Source organism: Periplaneta americana, chromosome 12 (assembly GCF_040183065.1).
Source record: "Periplaneta americana isolate PAMFEO1 chromosome 12, P.americana_PAMFEO1_priV1, whole genome shotgun sequence".
Lineage (NCBI taxonomy): Eukaryota > Metazoa > Arthropoda > Insecta > Blattodea > Blattidae > Periplaneta > Periplaneta americana.
The window spans coordinates 151,048,902-151,065,142 of NC_091128.1; the positions used below are offsets into that span (position 1 = coordinate 151,048,902).

Below are 16,241 nucleotides of genomic sequence, written 5' to 3' on the forward strand. Positions count from 1 at the left end.
TTAATCTTTAACAGGATCCATTCTTTCATTAAGGTGCATTCTTGTACATAATTCATGTGAATTGTAACCTTGACCACAATTTTGTATTATAATTTTATTATTGTTTATTGAATATAAAATATGTATTTTGATGCCAACTATAACCCTAATATACCTCAGGGTGAAATAGGGTTATTAAATTGGATAATTAAAAAAAAAACCTAGCGCCCGGATCTCCAAGCCTTATATCGATGAACACTTTTAAACTGGACTACACAGACTAAAAAGTAAAAAGTATGTAAAAAAGTATTTTTATACTGCATTCACTTCGACGAATAAAAAATTTTCTTCCTTCTAAATTAAAACAAATCTTAGTCCAGACACTTATCATGCCGCTGTTCGACTACTGCGACGTTCTAGTAAGTGATCTCAGCTATGATGACCCAAAAATTACAGCGTGTCCATAATGCCCGTGTTCGGTTTATATGTAATATCCGTCTCTATGATCATATCTCACTGTCTTTCAACGAATTGTCTTGGCTCCGGCTGGCGGACAGACGCAGTTCGCATTGCCTTTCTCTTCTCTATCAGATTTTGCACGCATCAACCCCTGAATGTCTTGTATCACGATTTCATAATCTATCCACACATCGTAATTTGTATACCCGGTCACGATACGACATTGCATTGTCAGACCCTCTCTACAGAACTTCTGCGTATTCGTCGTCTTTTACAATAGATACTATCCGTTCTTAGCACTCATTACCTACAGATGTTAGGGGCTGCCCGACCTTTAATGCTTTCAAGAACAAAGTGAAACATCTTATTTTAGAACCCACAGTGTCTCAGGATATATATTAAAATTCACAATTGTAACTAGTTTATAAAATAATCGTATATTTTAATTTGTCATCTAGTTTAAGTAGGTATTTAAGTTCGATAGTCTTCTGGCTTATGCATAATTTTTCTGTTTAGATCTTGTCTTAGGTACTTATATCTTTAACTTTCTGTTGTACTAACATTATATTATCATATATTTCCTTTTTATCCTCTGGTTGAGTGGAAGAGAAGGCCTCGCGGCCTTAACTCTGACAGAAAAAAATAAAGCATCATCATCATCATTATTATTATTATTATTATTATTATTATTATTATTATTATTACCTCCAAAATTTGTCCCAGCCTATTTTTAACTATTGCAGATATGTAAAATCAGTGGAAGATGTAGAATAAGAGAAACGGGATTATCCCTACAAAAGCTCTCTCTGCAATGTCTGTTTCTGTTTTATTTATTTAAAATTTTTACCTGGTTATTTAACGAATAGACTACTAGGTTATTTAGCGTTGATGGGATTGGTGATAGCGAGATGGTATTTGGCGAGGTGAGGCCGAGGATTCGCCATAGATTACCTGACATTCGCCTTACGGTTGGTGAAACCTCTGAAAAAACCCGCCAGGTAATCAGCCCAAGCGGGGATCGAACCCGCGCCCGATCGCAACTCCGGATCGGCAGGCAAGTGCCTTAACCGACTGAGTTACGCCGGTGGCTCAATGTCTGTTTTGTCTGCCATGTATTTCACCACGACCTGGTCTGGAATCGAACCCTGGCCGCTGGATATAAGACACAGCATCGGAGCCACTCTTTCGTTTTCCTACTATTTTCCATTTTGTCCCTTTGGATTCCATACTACTGCGTCAAATGAACGTATTACCACAGTTTAGTATATACAGTCACAAAGCTTGAGTTGCGAGGGTGCTAGGGGTCAATAATAAAGTTCCTAGCGGTTTCCATTTGCTCCCGTTTACATGAAATTTTGGAAGAATAGTATACTCAGCATACTCCAGTACACAAAGCTGTGCATGGAACCGGTTCTTTACTGAAAAACTTTCATGATATGAATTTTTAACTCTTAAAAATTAAAGAAAATTATCAAGCAAAAATTATGATTTATAAAATTTTTTTTTCTCATGAACCAATTCTCAAATTTAGAAATCCATGCGCAGTTTTCTTTATCATGAAATGTAAGTCCTTCACAGAAAATTTTTAAAAGCAAAAACAATTCTGAAGTCGCCAGGGATGTTTTGAATTTACATATAATGTAATAATAGTCCACACCTGTGGAGTAAACGTCAGCGCGTCTGGCCGCGAAACCAGGTGGCCCGGGTTCGAATCCCGGTCGGGACAAGTTACCTGGTTGAGGTTTTTTCCGGGGTTTTCCCTCAACCCAATACGAGCAAATGTTGGGTAACTTTCGGTGCTGGACACCGGACTCATTTCATCGGCATTATCACCTTCGTTTCATTCAGACGCTAAATAACCTAGATGTTGATACAGCGTCGTAAAATAACCCGATAAAAGGCATAATGTAATATATCATAATTAAAATAAGTGAAAATTAATATCTGCGGAACTAATGAAATTAACAAGGTTTTGTATCAGTAATGTAAAAAGTATTAGTGTAAATGAAATTATTCCGTGAAAACCTGCCTTAATACGGTTTTTGTGTACCAAGATTTCGCCTTGAACTCAGCAGGACTTGAGGCACAGTCTCCGACGTAGAGAGCCTGAAGATGCGAGCGTGTAAGACGTTAATCGAAGGACTGTAAGTAGTCTAATGCTGTCGCATTTAGGTTTTGTAGCGGAGGGAGTGAAAAGTAGGGTTGGTCTGTCTTACAGTTTACAATAAATGTCTCATGCATAACGAATTTCGTCGTTTCTCACGGATTTGTGATCATCGTTAGCTTTCCTTAATGACCGTCACTGCAGTTCCAATTGACACATCGTGCAGTCAGGATGTCCCACGTCTATTCCCTCTCACTCGCTCAGCATTCTCTAAACTGCATCAGAGGGAGAGAGAGTTTAAAATCAGTTTCCTCTTCTCTCGTGATGTAATAGGATACAGGTCATTCCACAAAGCTTTGATCAGAGGGAAATATAATAATTACTGCTCCGTATCTCAGACGCCGCAGTTTACAAGATGAGTCTGGTCCAGCGGTCAACCCTAACCTTCACCCACTACGAGCAGGATTACTCTACACTCGTGTTATCGCTTCAATTTATTCTCGGCAACCATTTAGTCTACCAGATAATCAGTTATTTCATCACCGAGTACAAGTGACACGAGAAATGCAGTGTACTGTCGGGCACAGAATGCTTTAGTCGGGTCCACAGCTGTGTGGTGGTTGCTCGTGTGTAAACACTAGTGATAAGTTCAGATGTCATCATATAGCTGAAATATTTCCGTGGTGCAAAGACTGAATTTTCACTGCCGTTATTGTGTGGAATGCCTGAAGGAAATCCCCATGCTGTGGTCCACCGTCGAGTGAGATTTGAAGATATGGAACGCATCGCAAAGAGCAGTTTCTTGTAAGTACAGACTTCTGCTTTTACATCTAAACCTACACCTACCGTTCTGAAAGTGTGAAGAGCTACTGTTAATTGAAGTCAATCATTGCGACCTTAAGACCTCATCTTGCATGTTTTTTTTTTTCAAAGTCTACGTGCCTTTTTTTTTTTATTAGTTTACACTAATTTAAAAATCATTTGTATATGATTATGGAAGTCATCTTTGATTTTGTTTTTGTACACTTCAAGGATGCGTGGAAAGATTATTCATTCTCTTACTCTATTGGGGTTATCATTGCTGCCGACCTACGTAGTACATCATACTCGTGTGTTGGGTTTTATGAAAGAAGATGGCGTAGGGATACATTCAAAATATTGCATTAGTATCGAAATTGTTTCGTAGAAAGTCTAATTTAATAGGTGGAGTTGCTAAAAGCTTGCTTTGTGCTGTATTCACATTACATTATCATCTTTCTTAAAGGACAATGGTGCTTGGTTAAGAGAAACTTAAATTTCTCACTATTTAATTCAGTGAACGCAGACAGATGTGAAAATAATGCATAAAACATGATATCGCATCTCCCGAGTTTCTATCCCATTAACAAACATGATTATGTACATTTATAATGACTTATATAAATGAACATCCTTTCAAAACAGCGATGATTGTTCATGAACATAAAGCACGGATGAGGGAAATTATAGAAATTATAAGAACTTTGAGAAGACAGCTGCACAAAACGATTGTGAATGTTCCGTTTCCATAAAGTTAAGAAAAAAATTTTAACAGTTCTGAGCTTCATTTATAGAAGGAGACATAGAGTGGTGATAACGTTTTCAGATACGATCAATTAATAATACCGTCCTAGAAGTGTGAAGAATTACGAGGGAGAGTCAAAAATTAACCTTAATAATTGTTTAACATACAATAATATAACAGGAACACTTGCATTGAACGTAGTTGGGACTACGTTGAAAAGTGATAAAGTGTTTGTAGTCTTATTGTACATATTCAGTTAATAAACCAATTATTAAGGTTACTTTTTGACTCTACCTCGTATATTACTGTTGTGTGGACATCTGCAAGACAGAATTCATTATCCTTGATGAAACAATGATAGGTGTAGAACGGTAGACGATAACATAGTTATATTTTGATGTGGGCGTGAAATAGTCGGTAAATATAGTCTGGAGTACTCCCATTCAGGAACTGGTTCTTTCACGTGGTAAATATTCGACACGTGTGTCCCAGTTTCACTTCTCTTCCGAAGAAAGTCACGTTATGGATTATTATAGCACTTAAAATTAATCGTCATTGACCTGATTTGAGTGATCCTTGCATCTAAATAGCACACATGTGACTACGTGCTCGAACTCTCAGAATGATACTAAATATGTAGTTGAAGGTACAGGGACATCATTTTATTTTTACTTCAATTTTTATTGTACCTGAGTTTTTGAATGTACTTCACTCCCACCCCTTCTACTAAGGAAGTTCCAACTCCACACAGAACCAAGACCGCAGATAGTAAGCAGTACTGAGTTACTGAGTATAGTACGTTCCAGAAATATGTTCGCGTTTTCCAGTGACGAAAGAGTTTTCAATATTGAATCATATTTTCGCACAGGTACTGTCCATTTGACTACGTCGCATCCCGATTTCCCCCACCTGCTTCTGCTCGCCCCTCTGTAAAAGCTGGGGTGTCTTAGCTCTTTTCTGAAAACATTAATTTCTCTTAGGAATTGGACGTTTACGTAATATTATACAGTTATTTAATTTAACTTAAATAAAAGGGCCTCGTTTAACTGTCACGTGATTTCCTCCCTTTCTACAATCTTGCGGCATAATCACTTGGACGGACAGTAGATAGCATGTCTGAGTAATTTTATATTTTCGGGTCGCGCAGAAGTGAAGATTGAATTCACAGTACGTAGAGTAGGTACAGAATTATTTCAACATGAGTTACTAGTACGAAGGACGAAACTGGCAATTGGAATTAGATGCAATAGTCTATAGTGCGATAATATGCACAAAAGAACTGAAGCCTGTATCGAAATGAACGGCCACCATTTTCAAAATTGTTTAAATATTCATATTATGATTATTTTTCAATTTAACTTCTTTCTCTATATTGTACGCTAATGTGCTGTAGACAGTATAATATACACTGCATAATGAATACGTTCGCATGGATATCTCACTTCGTGAGTAAAAACACTTATTCTTAATACAGTACTGTATTTTGATTAAAGAAAAACCTAATGAAAATTATCAAACTCAAAATCGCGATATTTCCTAGTTTACGTAAATGGATGAACTACTTTTCTTCCATCCTATACCTAGTAGAGTGATTTGTGTTTTACGCCAGTATCATCGAACTCCAGTTTTGGAGGGGGGAGCAAGCGGTGTTTCCGGTTCTCTAAAGGTATAGACAGGTTAATATTAAAAATGTTAGTAAAAATAAAATAATGTCCCTGTATATTTTTCCTTGAATTTTGACTGTAGTGTAAAATAAACTTTTTTTCAGGATTTAACTTAAGGGCACTGGTATTAATTCTATTGCACTCTGTGGTTAAAAAGTATCATTTTTTAAATTTAATATTTCCGCTTCCATTAAGGCGAGAGGAGGGTATTTTTTTGGTGAAAAATGAGTAAATTAAAAAAAAAATCTTTAAAATACTCTGTGATATGTGTGGAATGCATAGCATAACATTTTGTGGGTATTTGTGCCCTTATCGGATGTTGAGTCGCCATTTTTAAACTTCCTGCGTTATGGATTTTAAATCACTCGCCCACTTTTATTGTTGTTTCCGGTAAATTAAATTTTCAAATTTTGTTTTCTTTAAAATACTCTTTGATATATGTGGAATGCATTGCATAACATTTTGTGGGCATTTGAACCCTTATCGGATGTTGTGACATCATTTTTATACTTCCTGCGCTATGGATTTTTAAATCACACGCCCGCTTTTATCGGTTTCCAGTAACTTCATTTCTTGTGCTACATTGACAGACAAAAATGGATATAATTTCTGAACTATTAAAGATACCGTACATGCATGAAATTTAGAACACACATTCTTTAGACTATTATGAAACTTTTCTCTGTAACAGAATTTTGTTAATTGATTTCATTTTAAAAGTACGTCCGTTTGTTTGCAAGAAAGGAAATCAGAAAATTGTTATTAAATTTTAATTGGTTATTTTACAAACGTAGGGACTAATATCAAAATTCTGTTACAGACAGTTTGTAGAACATGCTTTTGAAAATACATTGCAAAACATTGTTTGAATCTATCTTTAAAAACGGTTTAGATATATCGGTTTTAGTAGAATCCTGCATTGGGTATATTTTTTTGAAATTTGGGCCCCCAAACAATTTTTTTTTAATATTTTCATTTGGTTGAGTTTCCACAGTTATGAGTCTCTACATACAAAAAATTAATATTTTACACCAAATAGGAAAAAGGTTTTAAAAAATACCATCATCTCCCCTTAAAGATAGTCTCCTGAAATTTAAGCAATTATTAGAGCCACCTTTAAAAAAATAGTAATAATAATAATAATAATAATGAGATAATTTGAATATTTATTCTGTGACCATTAAACATTGGGAAACCTGAAACAGCTATATTTGTTAACAGGAATTGTTAGAAAAATATTTCGTTAGCCTATTCTTAAATTGGTTTGATGTCTGACAGTCCCTGACATTACTCGGTAGGGAATTCCAAAGTCGAGGAACAGCCACAGTGAAAGAAGATGAATATGAGGATGTTCGGTGGGAGGGAATGGATAATATTGAGGAGTGTTGTGATCGTGTGTCTAGGTTATGATGGGTGGATAAATTTTGAAAACGAGACGCAAGATAAACAGGAGTGGAGAAATGAAATATGTGAAAGAGGAGGGAAAGACAGTGGATTTTCCTACGATCTTCTAAACGGAGCCAGGACAACATTTCGAGGGATGGTGTTACGTGATCAGCCCGGCGAATATTGCAGACGAAACGGACGCACATATTATGAACACGTTGTAGTCTCTGCGCCAAAGTAACGCTTAGGTCAGTAAACAGAATATCACAGTAATTGAAGTGGGGCATCACGAGTGTTTGCACTAACATCTTTTTTAAGGAAAAGGGTGGAAAATTCTTCAATCGCCTAGTGGATTAATGAGAATATTTTTTTGCAGGTTTCTGAAACTTGAATGTTCCAATTTAAACTTTAAATATTATAAACAATGGAAATGAATCCCTCTGGGATTGTTTGTTTATGATTATCTGCCAGATTTTAAAGTTATGAAGTGCGCAGAAAACGGAACAGAAAAAAAAAAGAAAAGAAAGATAGAAAAAGTTTTAACATATAAAGGATGTAAGTGAAATAACCGTTCAGAATTTCGGAGCGAATAGCTCATGTTGTGTCTAACAAAAAAGTGTAATACCATATTGGTGAAAAGTTCATAGTTTTCTCAGAAGAAAAGTTTTTTTTCTCCCAAATTTTTAACGCCCTCTTATTCAGTAACTATTGCGAGTAGGATCGTGATTTTTGTCTGTATCGGTAGAAAATCTGATAACGAATCGTTTATTCCCCTGGCGTATTTCCATAGCGTGGATGGTTTTCGTGTAAATTAAATTGAAAGACCACTAATTTCAAACCACTGAACGATGCGAACGGATTGCAACGTTGTAGTCAGAGAGGGAGAGGTTCACCTAGGGGCACATTGACCTCTTACATCTGTATTACGAGAAGAAAGAGCAGTGTGTTAGCGGCGATGTTGCCAGGCTGCTGAAACTTCCGACTTAATTTTCAAATTAATCGTGCATTTAATCACAAAACGTAATATAGGTTTTCTATTCTTCTTTTCAATCTGCAGGGTTATTTCGCTTCCACCCTGTAAATTAAAAAAAAATTAAATTATGTTTTATTTCACGACGCTCGCAACTGCAGAGGTTATATCAGCGTCGCCGGTGTGCCGGAATTTTGTCCAGCAGGAACTCTTTTACATGCCAGTAAATCTACTGACATGAGCCTGTAGCATTTAAATACACTTAAATGCCATCGACCTGGACCGGGATCGAACTCGCAATCTCCAGCATAGAACGCTTAAATATAAAAAAAGGCGTTTTTAATAGATGGTAAAGTTTCAGGGTCTAACTTTAATAGAAGTGACAATATTGATTTTTAGAAATTATACGTTTTTAGTCACAGGGAGCAATAAAATTATTATCTAGAGCTCTTAATAATTTAATAATACATTTCGACTATTAATATCAACCAGAATAGAGCATATGCTTTCTCAAATTGTAACGTCTTGTATCTGCGCAGATTTTACGAGGAACGCTATAATTTTAAATTATGTTCGACGTAGGAAGGAGTGCCACAGATAAGTGCGTCTCTCTTTTCACGACATATCCCCACAACAATTGTGAACGGAAGCACGAGTGTTGTTTTGCAGATAAAGTTACTTGTATTGTACACTGGGCGGTAAATGAGTAGGTTTCCCAATTACGCAAGAATTTGCAAGCGTAAAGCCAGCTGCTTGCCCGTGAGACGCTGCACTTGAATCTGGAAACTAATATATTCAGCAAATAAACCTGAATGAGATCACTTTCATAGCAATAGTGTCGTACATGACACTCCTGATATATCTAATATATTTAGTTTCCTGATTTAAAAAAAGGTTTATTGTAATGTATGCGTATTATAATTTACACGAATGTTTTCCAATTGAAATTGATTGGTATTCTTTGTGTCATGGCAAACTGTAATATCAAAAACATTGGATAAATAAATAAATAAATAAATAAATAAATAAATAAATAAATAAATAAATAAATAAATAAATAAATAAATAAATAAATAAATAAATAAATAAGTGAGTAAATAAATGAGTAAATAAATAAGTGAGTAAATAAATAAGTAAGTAAATAAATAAATAAATAAGTAAATAAATAAGTAAATAAATAAATAAACAAGTAAATAAATAAATGAATAAATAAATAAGTAAGTAAGTAAGCTAGTAAGTAAGTAAGTAAATAAATAAGTGAATAAATAAATAAGTGAGTAAATAAATAAGTAAGTAAATAAATAAATAAATAAATAAATAAATAAATAAATAAATAAATAAATAAATAAGTACGTAAATACATAAGTAAAGAAGTAAATAAATAAATAAGTAAATAAATAAATAAGTAAATAAATAAATAAATAAGTAAATATGTAAATAAGTGAGTAAATAAGTAAATAAGTAAATAAATAAATAAATAAGTAAATAAATAAGTAAGTAAATAAATAAGTGAATAAATAAATAAGTGAATAAATAAATAAATAAATAAATGAGTAAATAAATAAGTAAGTAAATAAATAAATAAATAAATAAGTAAAGAAGTAAATAAATAAATAAGTAAGTAAATAAATAAATAAATAAGTAAATAAATAAATAAATAAGTAAATATGTAAATAAGTGAGTGAATAAATAAATAAGTAAATAAATAAGTAAATAAATAAGTAAGTAAATAAATAAGTAAGTGAATAAATAAATAAGTGAATAAATAAATAAATGAATAAATAATTAAATAAATAAATATATAAATAAATAAATAAGTAATAAATAAGTAAGTAAGTAAATAAATAAGTAAATAAATAAATAAATATTTAATGAAAATACGGAACACTTTTACTATGAGTATTTTTTCATACATAATTCATTCATGTTTGCTGATTTTAAAATCGAAGATTTTGAAACATTTAGGCCTATAAAAATCAAAACAGTAATTTCAACACTAATTTATGAAGTAAACATCAGTTAGAGAAATTAATGATTTTTACGTTATGAAACTTAAGTTTGGTAGAAATACGGAACTTCTACGCGTCCCGACAAAAATTACGGCGACGCCGGATACCTAGATCCAAAATAGGGGACTGTCTTTTTTTTTTTACGGGACGTATAGTAAGCTTAGTTGGTACTAAAGCCGACAATTATTCTTTCAATGAGGCATATCCAATCAAGAACCCATTTCACATCCCTACAAAGTGTAATACTGAAACTCCTCTCTGTGTCCCCTGTGGGATGTCTCGTCTACATCTGCATGTCGGATTTCATCATGATGTGCCGACTGCTAACTTATTCAGCTTCCAATCACAGCTGTCGGGGCTTGCTAGTATTGCCAACTTTAAAGAACTTTCAATGGATCTAAAGAATTTTTGGGTATGTTAGAGAAACAAAGAAAGTTACATAAAATCCAAAGAAATGTAGAAGTGTCTTAAAGAATTACAGAAAATAATTTCGAATCGTATTATAATTATTAAAAAAATTACTTTTGTCTTGTAAATTTGTAGCTCAAAATTTGATTTGCCACAGGACTCTGTGTCTGACGTAACCATCACAATTACTGTATTTTATGTAGTAACCAGGGGCGGCTCTACAATAAGAACTGCAGAGCTGCAGAACCGCCATTTAAGTGGACCTGAAAAAAATTAAAAATGTAAAACGTGCTTTTGTGTAATGTAGTTCATTGTTTCATTTATTTTTCCAATTCATTCTCCTTCGATTCGAGATTTTACTGTCTGTAGGAGCCTTGAACTGCTCGAGAATTTTAGCTGTAGTGTACTTTTCGGATCTGTGATCGGCAGTTACTGAAGCTCAACGTAGGGTAGTCGGCAGCAGAAAACTGTTTTTTTTCTTCACCGTTCCATAAGGCTGCATTAGAGCTGCAACCGAAGCAGCCCTCTCTAAATATACAAAAGAACCGTCAACACCCTCATCTCTTTATGATCTGCGTTAGAACACACAGGCTTCTGGACTACTGTACATCATTACAGTTCCAGTGTGTTATAGTACTGTGGGTGGTGTGATGTGATTAGTCAGTGTGTCTAAGGAAATATTTTATATTAAAAATGAATGAAATAAACACCTAATCAACCAATCCTTTTCGAAATTAAAAGAGAAATTGCATGTTAACTTAAGAAATTAGGACGTCCTACACAAAACTTAAATATTTAAATTTATGGAAAAAGTCGAGGAAATCATGTAGCCTCCTATTCATTTTAATACGGAAATGTGTAATGGAAACGATTGGTTTTTTGCTGCGCTCATGAAAACGCTTTCTCCCCACCCGTGTATTCTGTTTACATGGACAAGCACCGGAGTGAAGGATTTAGTTAATTTGACTTTAAAAACTAGAAAAACATGTGGGGCACATCTCCACTACGTGACTAGTTGTACCAGGTGGGAGAGGTGTAGCGCACGGATAGTTGGAGTACAATTTCGGGTGCACAGTCAACTTCGAGAAGGGGCTGTAATTACACGCGTTATCCGATTTAGATGCAATAAACAGCATGCGTTTGCTAAATACACTATTTTTCATGCAGAATTGCCAACCTTTGTAACCGCGGGCCGCTACTACTAGTAACGTGTATCGGTTGTGGCGAGCATTTCATTGTTAATGACGTAAAGCAGCGTTCACCAGCACAATGCACCCTCGGGCTAGCGTCGCTTACCCGCAAATAAACCATTGCACTAGCGTGCATCCGTGGCTGCTGGCGGGTATGCTGTCTCCCTATCCCTTCTGCATATTTCGTTACACTTCTTGCACTTTACCCATTTCAGCGAGTGCTGACAACCACTGACGTAGCCTAAAGGACTAAGTAGTTTTTTATTTGGTTATTTAATGACGCTGTACGAGGTCATTTAGCGTCGATGGGATTGGTGATAGCGAGATGGTATTCGGCGAGATGAGGCCGAGGATTCGCCATAGATTACCTGACATTTGCCTTACGGTTGGGGAAAACCTCGGAAAAAAACCAACCAAGTAATCAGCCCAAGCGGAAATCGAACCCGCGCCCGAACACAACTCCTGACCGGCAGGCAAGCGCCTTAGCCGACAGAGCTACGTTGGTGGCACTAACAAGCAAACGTTCTGATGGGGGCAGATAAAAATGTTAAATTTTTTTCTTCCACCATGTTAATAATGTCAAAAGAAGTGCTTATACAAATTTTGGCTACTCGACCGCAATTACGAGGGCCGTAAAAAATAAGTTTGCCAGGACCGTTAACGGAAAAAGAACACAATTTCATTGGACAAATTTATTGGAAAATACACAGCAATTGTTGAGCTATTTTTCAACATATTTTCCATCGCAATTGAGACATTTCTCATATCATGGGATGGCCAGAAAGAGGTGCAGACGCAGTCAAACGCTGGTTCCGATCTGAGGCGGCTGACTTCTACGACACAAAAATTGATCCCATGGTATGACAAATGTCTCAGTTCCAGTGGGGAATATGTTGATAAATAGCGCAACAACTGCTGTATCTGTTTCAATAAATATTTCCATGCAATTGTGTTTTTTTCTATAAACAGCTCCATGGAAAATCACTTTCTGGACGGCCTCGTAATTGCGGTCGAGTGGCCAAAATTTGTATGAGCACTTCTTTTGACATTATTAACATGGTGGAAGAAAAAAAATTAACTTTTTTATCTGCCCCCATCAGACCGTTTGCTTGTAAGTAGTTTAATTTTTGCTATTGTCATTGCTACGATTATCACACGTTACAGTCCCGTCGCTCTAATTTCCGGCAGCCAATCGCGTTGCAGGTCGGCTACATTTAAACGTGTGCGTCTTGTGATTCGCTGATTCATTTCTTAAGGCTCGATAAATACTTAATATAATCGCCCGCCATTTTAGCTCTTTAGTTGGCGTTCGCAGAAAGCACACGAAGACGTTATTTGCCGCTCAATTATTTGCTGAATTACATTGCGTTTGATTCATTATCATAGGAGTTACGACATGATAATGTTTAACGGTGTTGCAAATAGATTCCTCGTATGGTAGCTCGGCAACGTAAGAACAAAAATGGCGAATGATACTACCTACCTAGACTTTATAGAGCCTTCACTTTCTAAGACGTAAGCAAAGAGACGGAGTCACGCCGGAAATAACAGCGTCGGGACTATAACAGTGTTGACAATTCAGCGGTTTTCCCGCTAGATCTAGCTTTTTTTCAGTTTTAGTTTAGCGGGTAAAATTTATGATAAATGTATTGCTCATGTAGGGATTTAGCGGGGTTTTTAACACTCACAGCGATAAAGTAATCTTATTTTACATTGACGGTATAGTAATTTAGCTGTTTCTACACTGTCTTATCGGGTTTTTAAGAATCGTGTTGGCAACACTGCACATTGACTACGTTCCTGCACGTCACACACAGGGAAACATTAGGAAGTACTGAATCAGGAGAATTTTTATGCATTCAGTGAGTAACAACCATGCTCACCCGTCTTGTTCTTCGATTATAACATTCTGACATCACAAGGAGCTATACTGCATGCATATTATCCTTAATACGATATGTAAGTTCATATTGATATTACTCGTATCAAAAAGTACATACTATTCGTAGTGAAGCCGATTTCTTCGCGGAGCAGCCATGATGGAAGCCTATATGGCCTATGCTATCTGACTATATATCATTTTATACCGTTTGTCGGTGTATGTGCTGATCAAGAAGAGAAAAAGAAATTGGCTGGGTCACTGGCTAAGAAGAAACTGCTTACTGAAGGATGCACTGGAAGGAATGGTGAACGAGAGAAAAGTTCGAGATAGAGGAAGATATCAGATGATAGACAACGTTAAGATAATTACACAAGACTAAGAGGAAGGTGGAAAAGAGGAAAGGCTGGAGAATGCTGGGTTTGTAGTGAAATACCTCTCCTTGAGAGCTACAGGGAGTGATAGATAGTTACTTAAAGAGATGGAAAGAATATGTGAACATCGTGCCTAAAATGTGTCGACAACAAAGACAAGTTTCAGCAATTATTTTCATAAAATTTGGAAGTAAATAGTGATTGCAAAAATTTCACAGATTTCAAGAAGGTAAATCCGTTGTACTAATTCGTGGAAGATTAATTTATTGTTGATAAAACTTCTCCACAATAAACTAAATTGCACCTGGCATTCTGTCATTTTTTAGATTACACTTTGAAGTATTGACAAAACTGATACTTAACGTTTTATGTCTGACGCTGTTAGCATTCAGGAGATTATTTTGTTTTTAAAATGAAGACAAAAGATATGTGAGTGGATTACACAGAAAAAAAGCACATTCTAAAGTTCGAAAAAACTGGAGACTATCCTTAGAATGAAGGAAGAAGGCCTTCAAGACAACTCTAACAACAAGAGAATTTTATTTTCAGCCAAAGGTGAAAAAAACTCGCATAGAACAACCACGAGTCTGTTCTTAAAGTGAAAAGAAAAGCACGGTCCTAAATATATTAAGGCTACTTTGGCAAGAACGGTATTTCATTTCCGGTCGAAGGTATCCCATAACACCTCACATGGGATAACCTGGAGGCCATCCCTAAAGTGAAGGAACAAGGCCTTGAGAAATATTAAGGCTACGTGGTAAGAACTGCATTTTATTTTCTGTCAATGTGATCGATAACAGTTCACATGGAATAACCTGGAGCCCATCCCTCAGGTTAACTAACAAGGCCTTGAGAAATATTAAGGCTACTATAGCAACAACAGCATTTTATTTTCAGTCAAACGAGCGAAAATATTTCACATACGTCATCAGCAGCCGCTTAAGAATGCAAGACTTCAGAACATCCACATCGCATAAAGAAAGTCTAAAATATTGAACACTAAGACTTAGGAAGTAGTTCTGCAGTCTCTTTCACTCTCTTCTTTTGAAATACATTATCAGTAGATTTATCATTCATTGCAGCGTTTATTTTCAGGTAGATAATAAATATTTTATATTCCTCGATGCAACAAGTTGCAGCTACTGCAATACACCTTCGATTGAATAAATATTCGTCATTTCCATCTGAGGTGTTAAAAACCAAAATTTTTTTGATCTCGCACTCAATTTTCCTCATTGTTTGCCGTCTTCCACCTGATTTAGATTTCGCTTTTGGAGATCCATCTGAATATGAAGCTTTTCATTTGAGTTCGCCTAAGAGTTTGTTCTCATCAGATTCTTTAAGACAGCGTTTCTCAAACTTTTTTGAAGTGGGGACCACGTTTTTAAGTCAGAACAGTTCCGCGGACCACCTTACTCTTGTTCCCTCCAAAAGCAAATTTATCATTTTTGTAGCATATTTTAATACCAGTTTAGTTAAGTAGAATTAATTAATTACAATACTTTTATAATTATATTTTTTGTAGCCAATCACAAGTAACTTATAACAAATTCTGTGCAGTGTTGATTCCTCCCTTGCCTGTTAGCAGTTAGTAGTTTGATATCCTTCTTATGTGGTACACGCGTCCAGATCTGTGGCGTAACGGTTAGCAAGTGTAGCCGCGAAACCAGGTGGACCGGATTCGATTCCCGGTCGGGGCAAGTTACCTGGTTGAGGTTTTTTCCGAGGATTTTCCTCAACCCAATATGAGCAAATGCTGGGTAGCTTTCGGTGTTGGACCCCGGACTCATTTCACCGGCATTATCACCTTCATCTCATTCAGACGCTAAATAATCTAAGCTGTTGATAAAGCGTCGTAAAATAACCTACTAAATTAAAAAATGTGGTACACGCTAGTAGTTGTCCATGTCTCTGTTAAATAGTGCCCATTATAAATAATGGAAAACTGCCTTCGACCCGGATTTTTTTTATAAGAAAGGAACATGATCATGAGACGCTTCATTTAGGCAGTGCTAATAGTTCGGAAGCTGTGTGTGAAGATATATATTAATTATAATGCCATTAAAGAAATATCTAGTCCTAGTGGTAGCTATTCAAAGAAAAAATACTTTCGTAAATATGACAAGAGTTATTTGGAACTTGGATTTACTTGGTGTAGCAGTGAGAGTGAGTGCTTTGTTTGTTATGAAGTGCTTTCAAACGAGTGTATGAAACCCGCGAAATTGAAACGGCAAGTGTATAAAGTAAACCTGTCGGATTTTAAAATAGGCGGAGTC

General features: G+C 35.6%; 1 protein-coding gene across 9 annotated transcripts in view; it reads left to right on the top strand.

The window, feature by feature from the left end:
* The first annotated feature begins 3,135 nt into the window (after nucleotides 1-3,135).
* The window catches only part of Ndae1 (Na[+]-driven anion exchanger 1), a 704,613-nt gene continuing 691,507 nt past the window's right edge, over nucleotides 3,136-16,241 (top strand). For 4 of the 9 annotated variants that reach the window (XM_069842289.1, XM_069842286.1, XM_069842288.1 and 1 more), the window contains exon 1: nucleotides 3,139-3,346. In XM_069842289.1, coding sequence (XP_069698390.1) covers nucleotides 3,264-3,346 — 83 coding nt within the window. In that variant the 5' untranslated portion in view covers nucleotides 3,139-3,263. Of the gene's footprint in view, nucleotides 3,347-16,241 lie in introns of all 9 variants that reach the window. The other 5 variants (XM_069842293.1, XM_069842298.1, XM_069842290.1 and 2 more) reach the window with 3 other exon arrangements.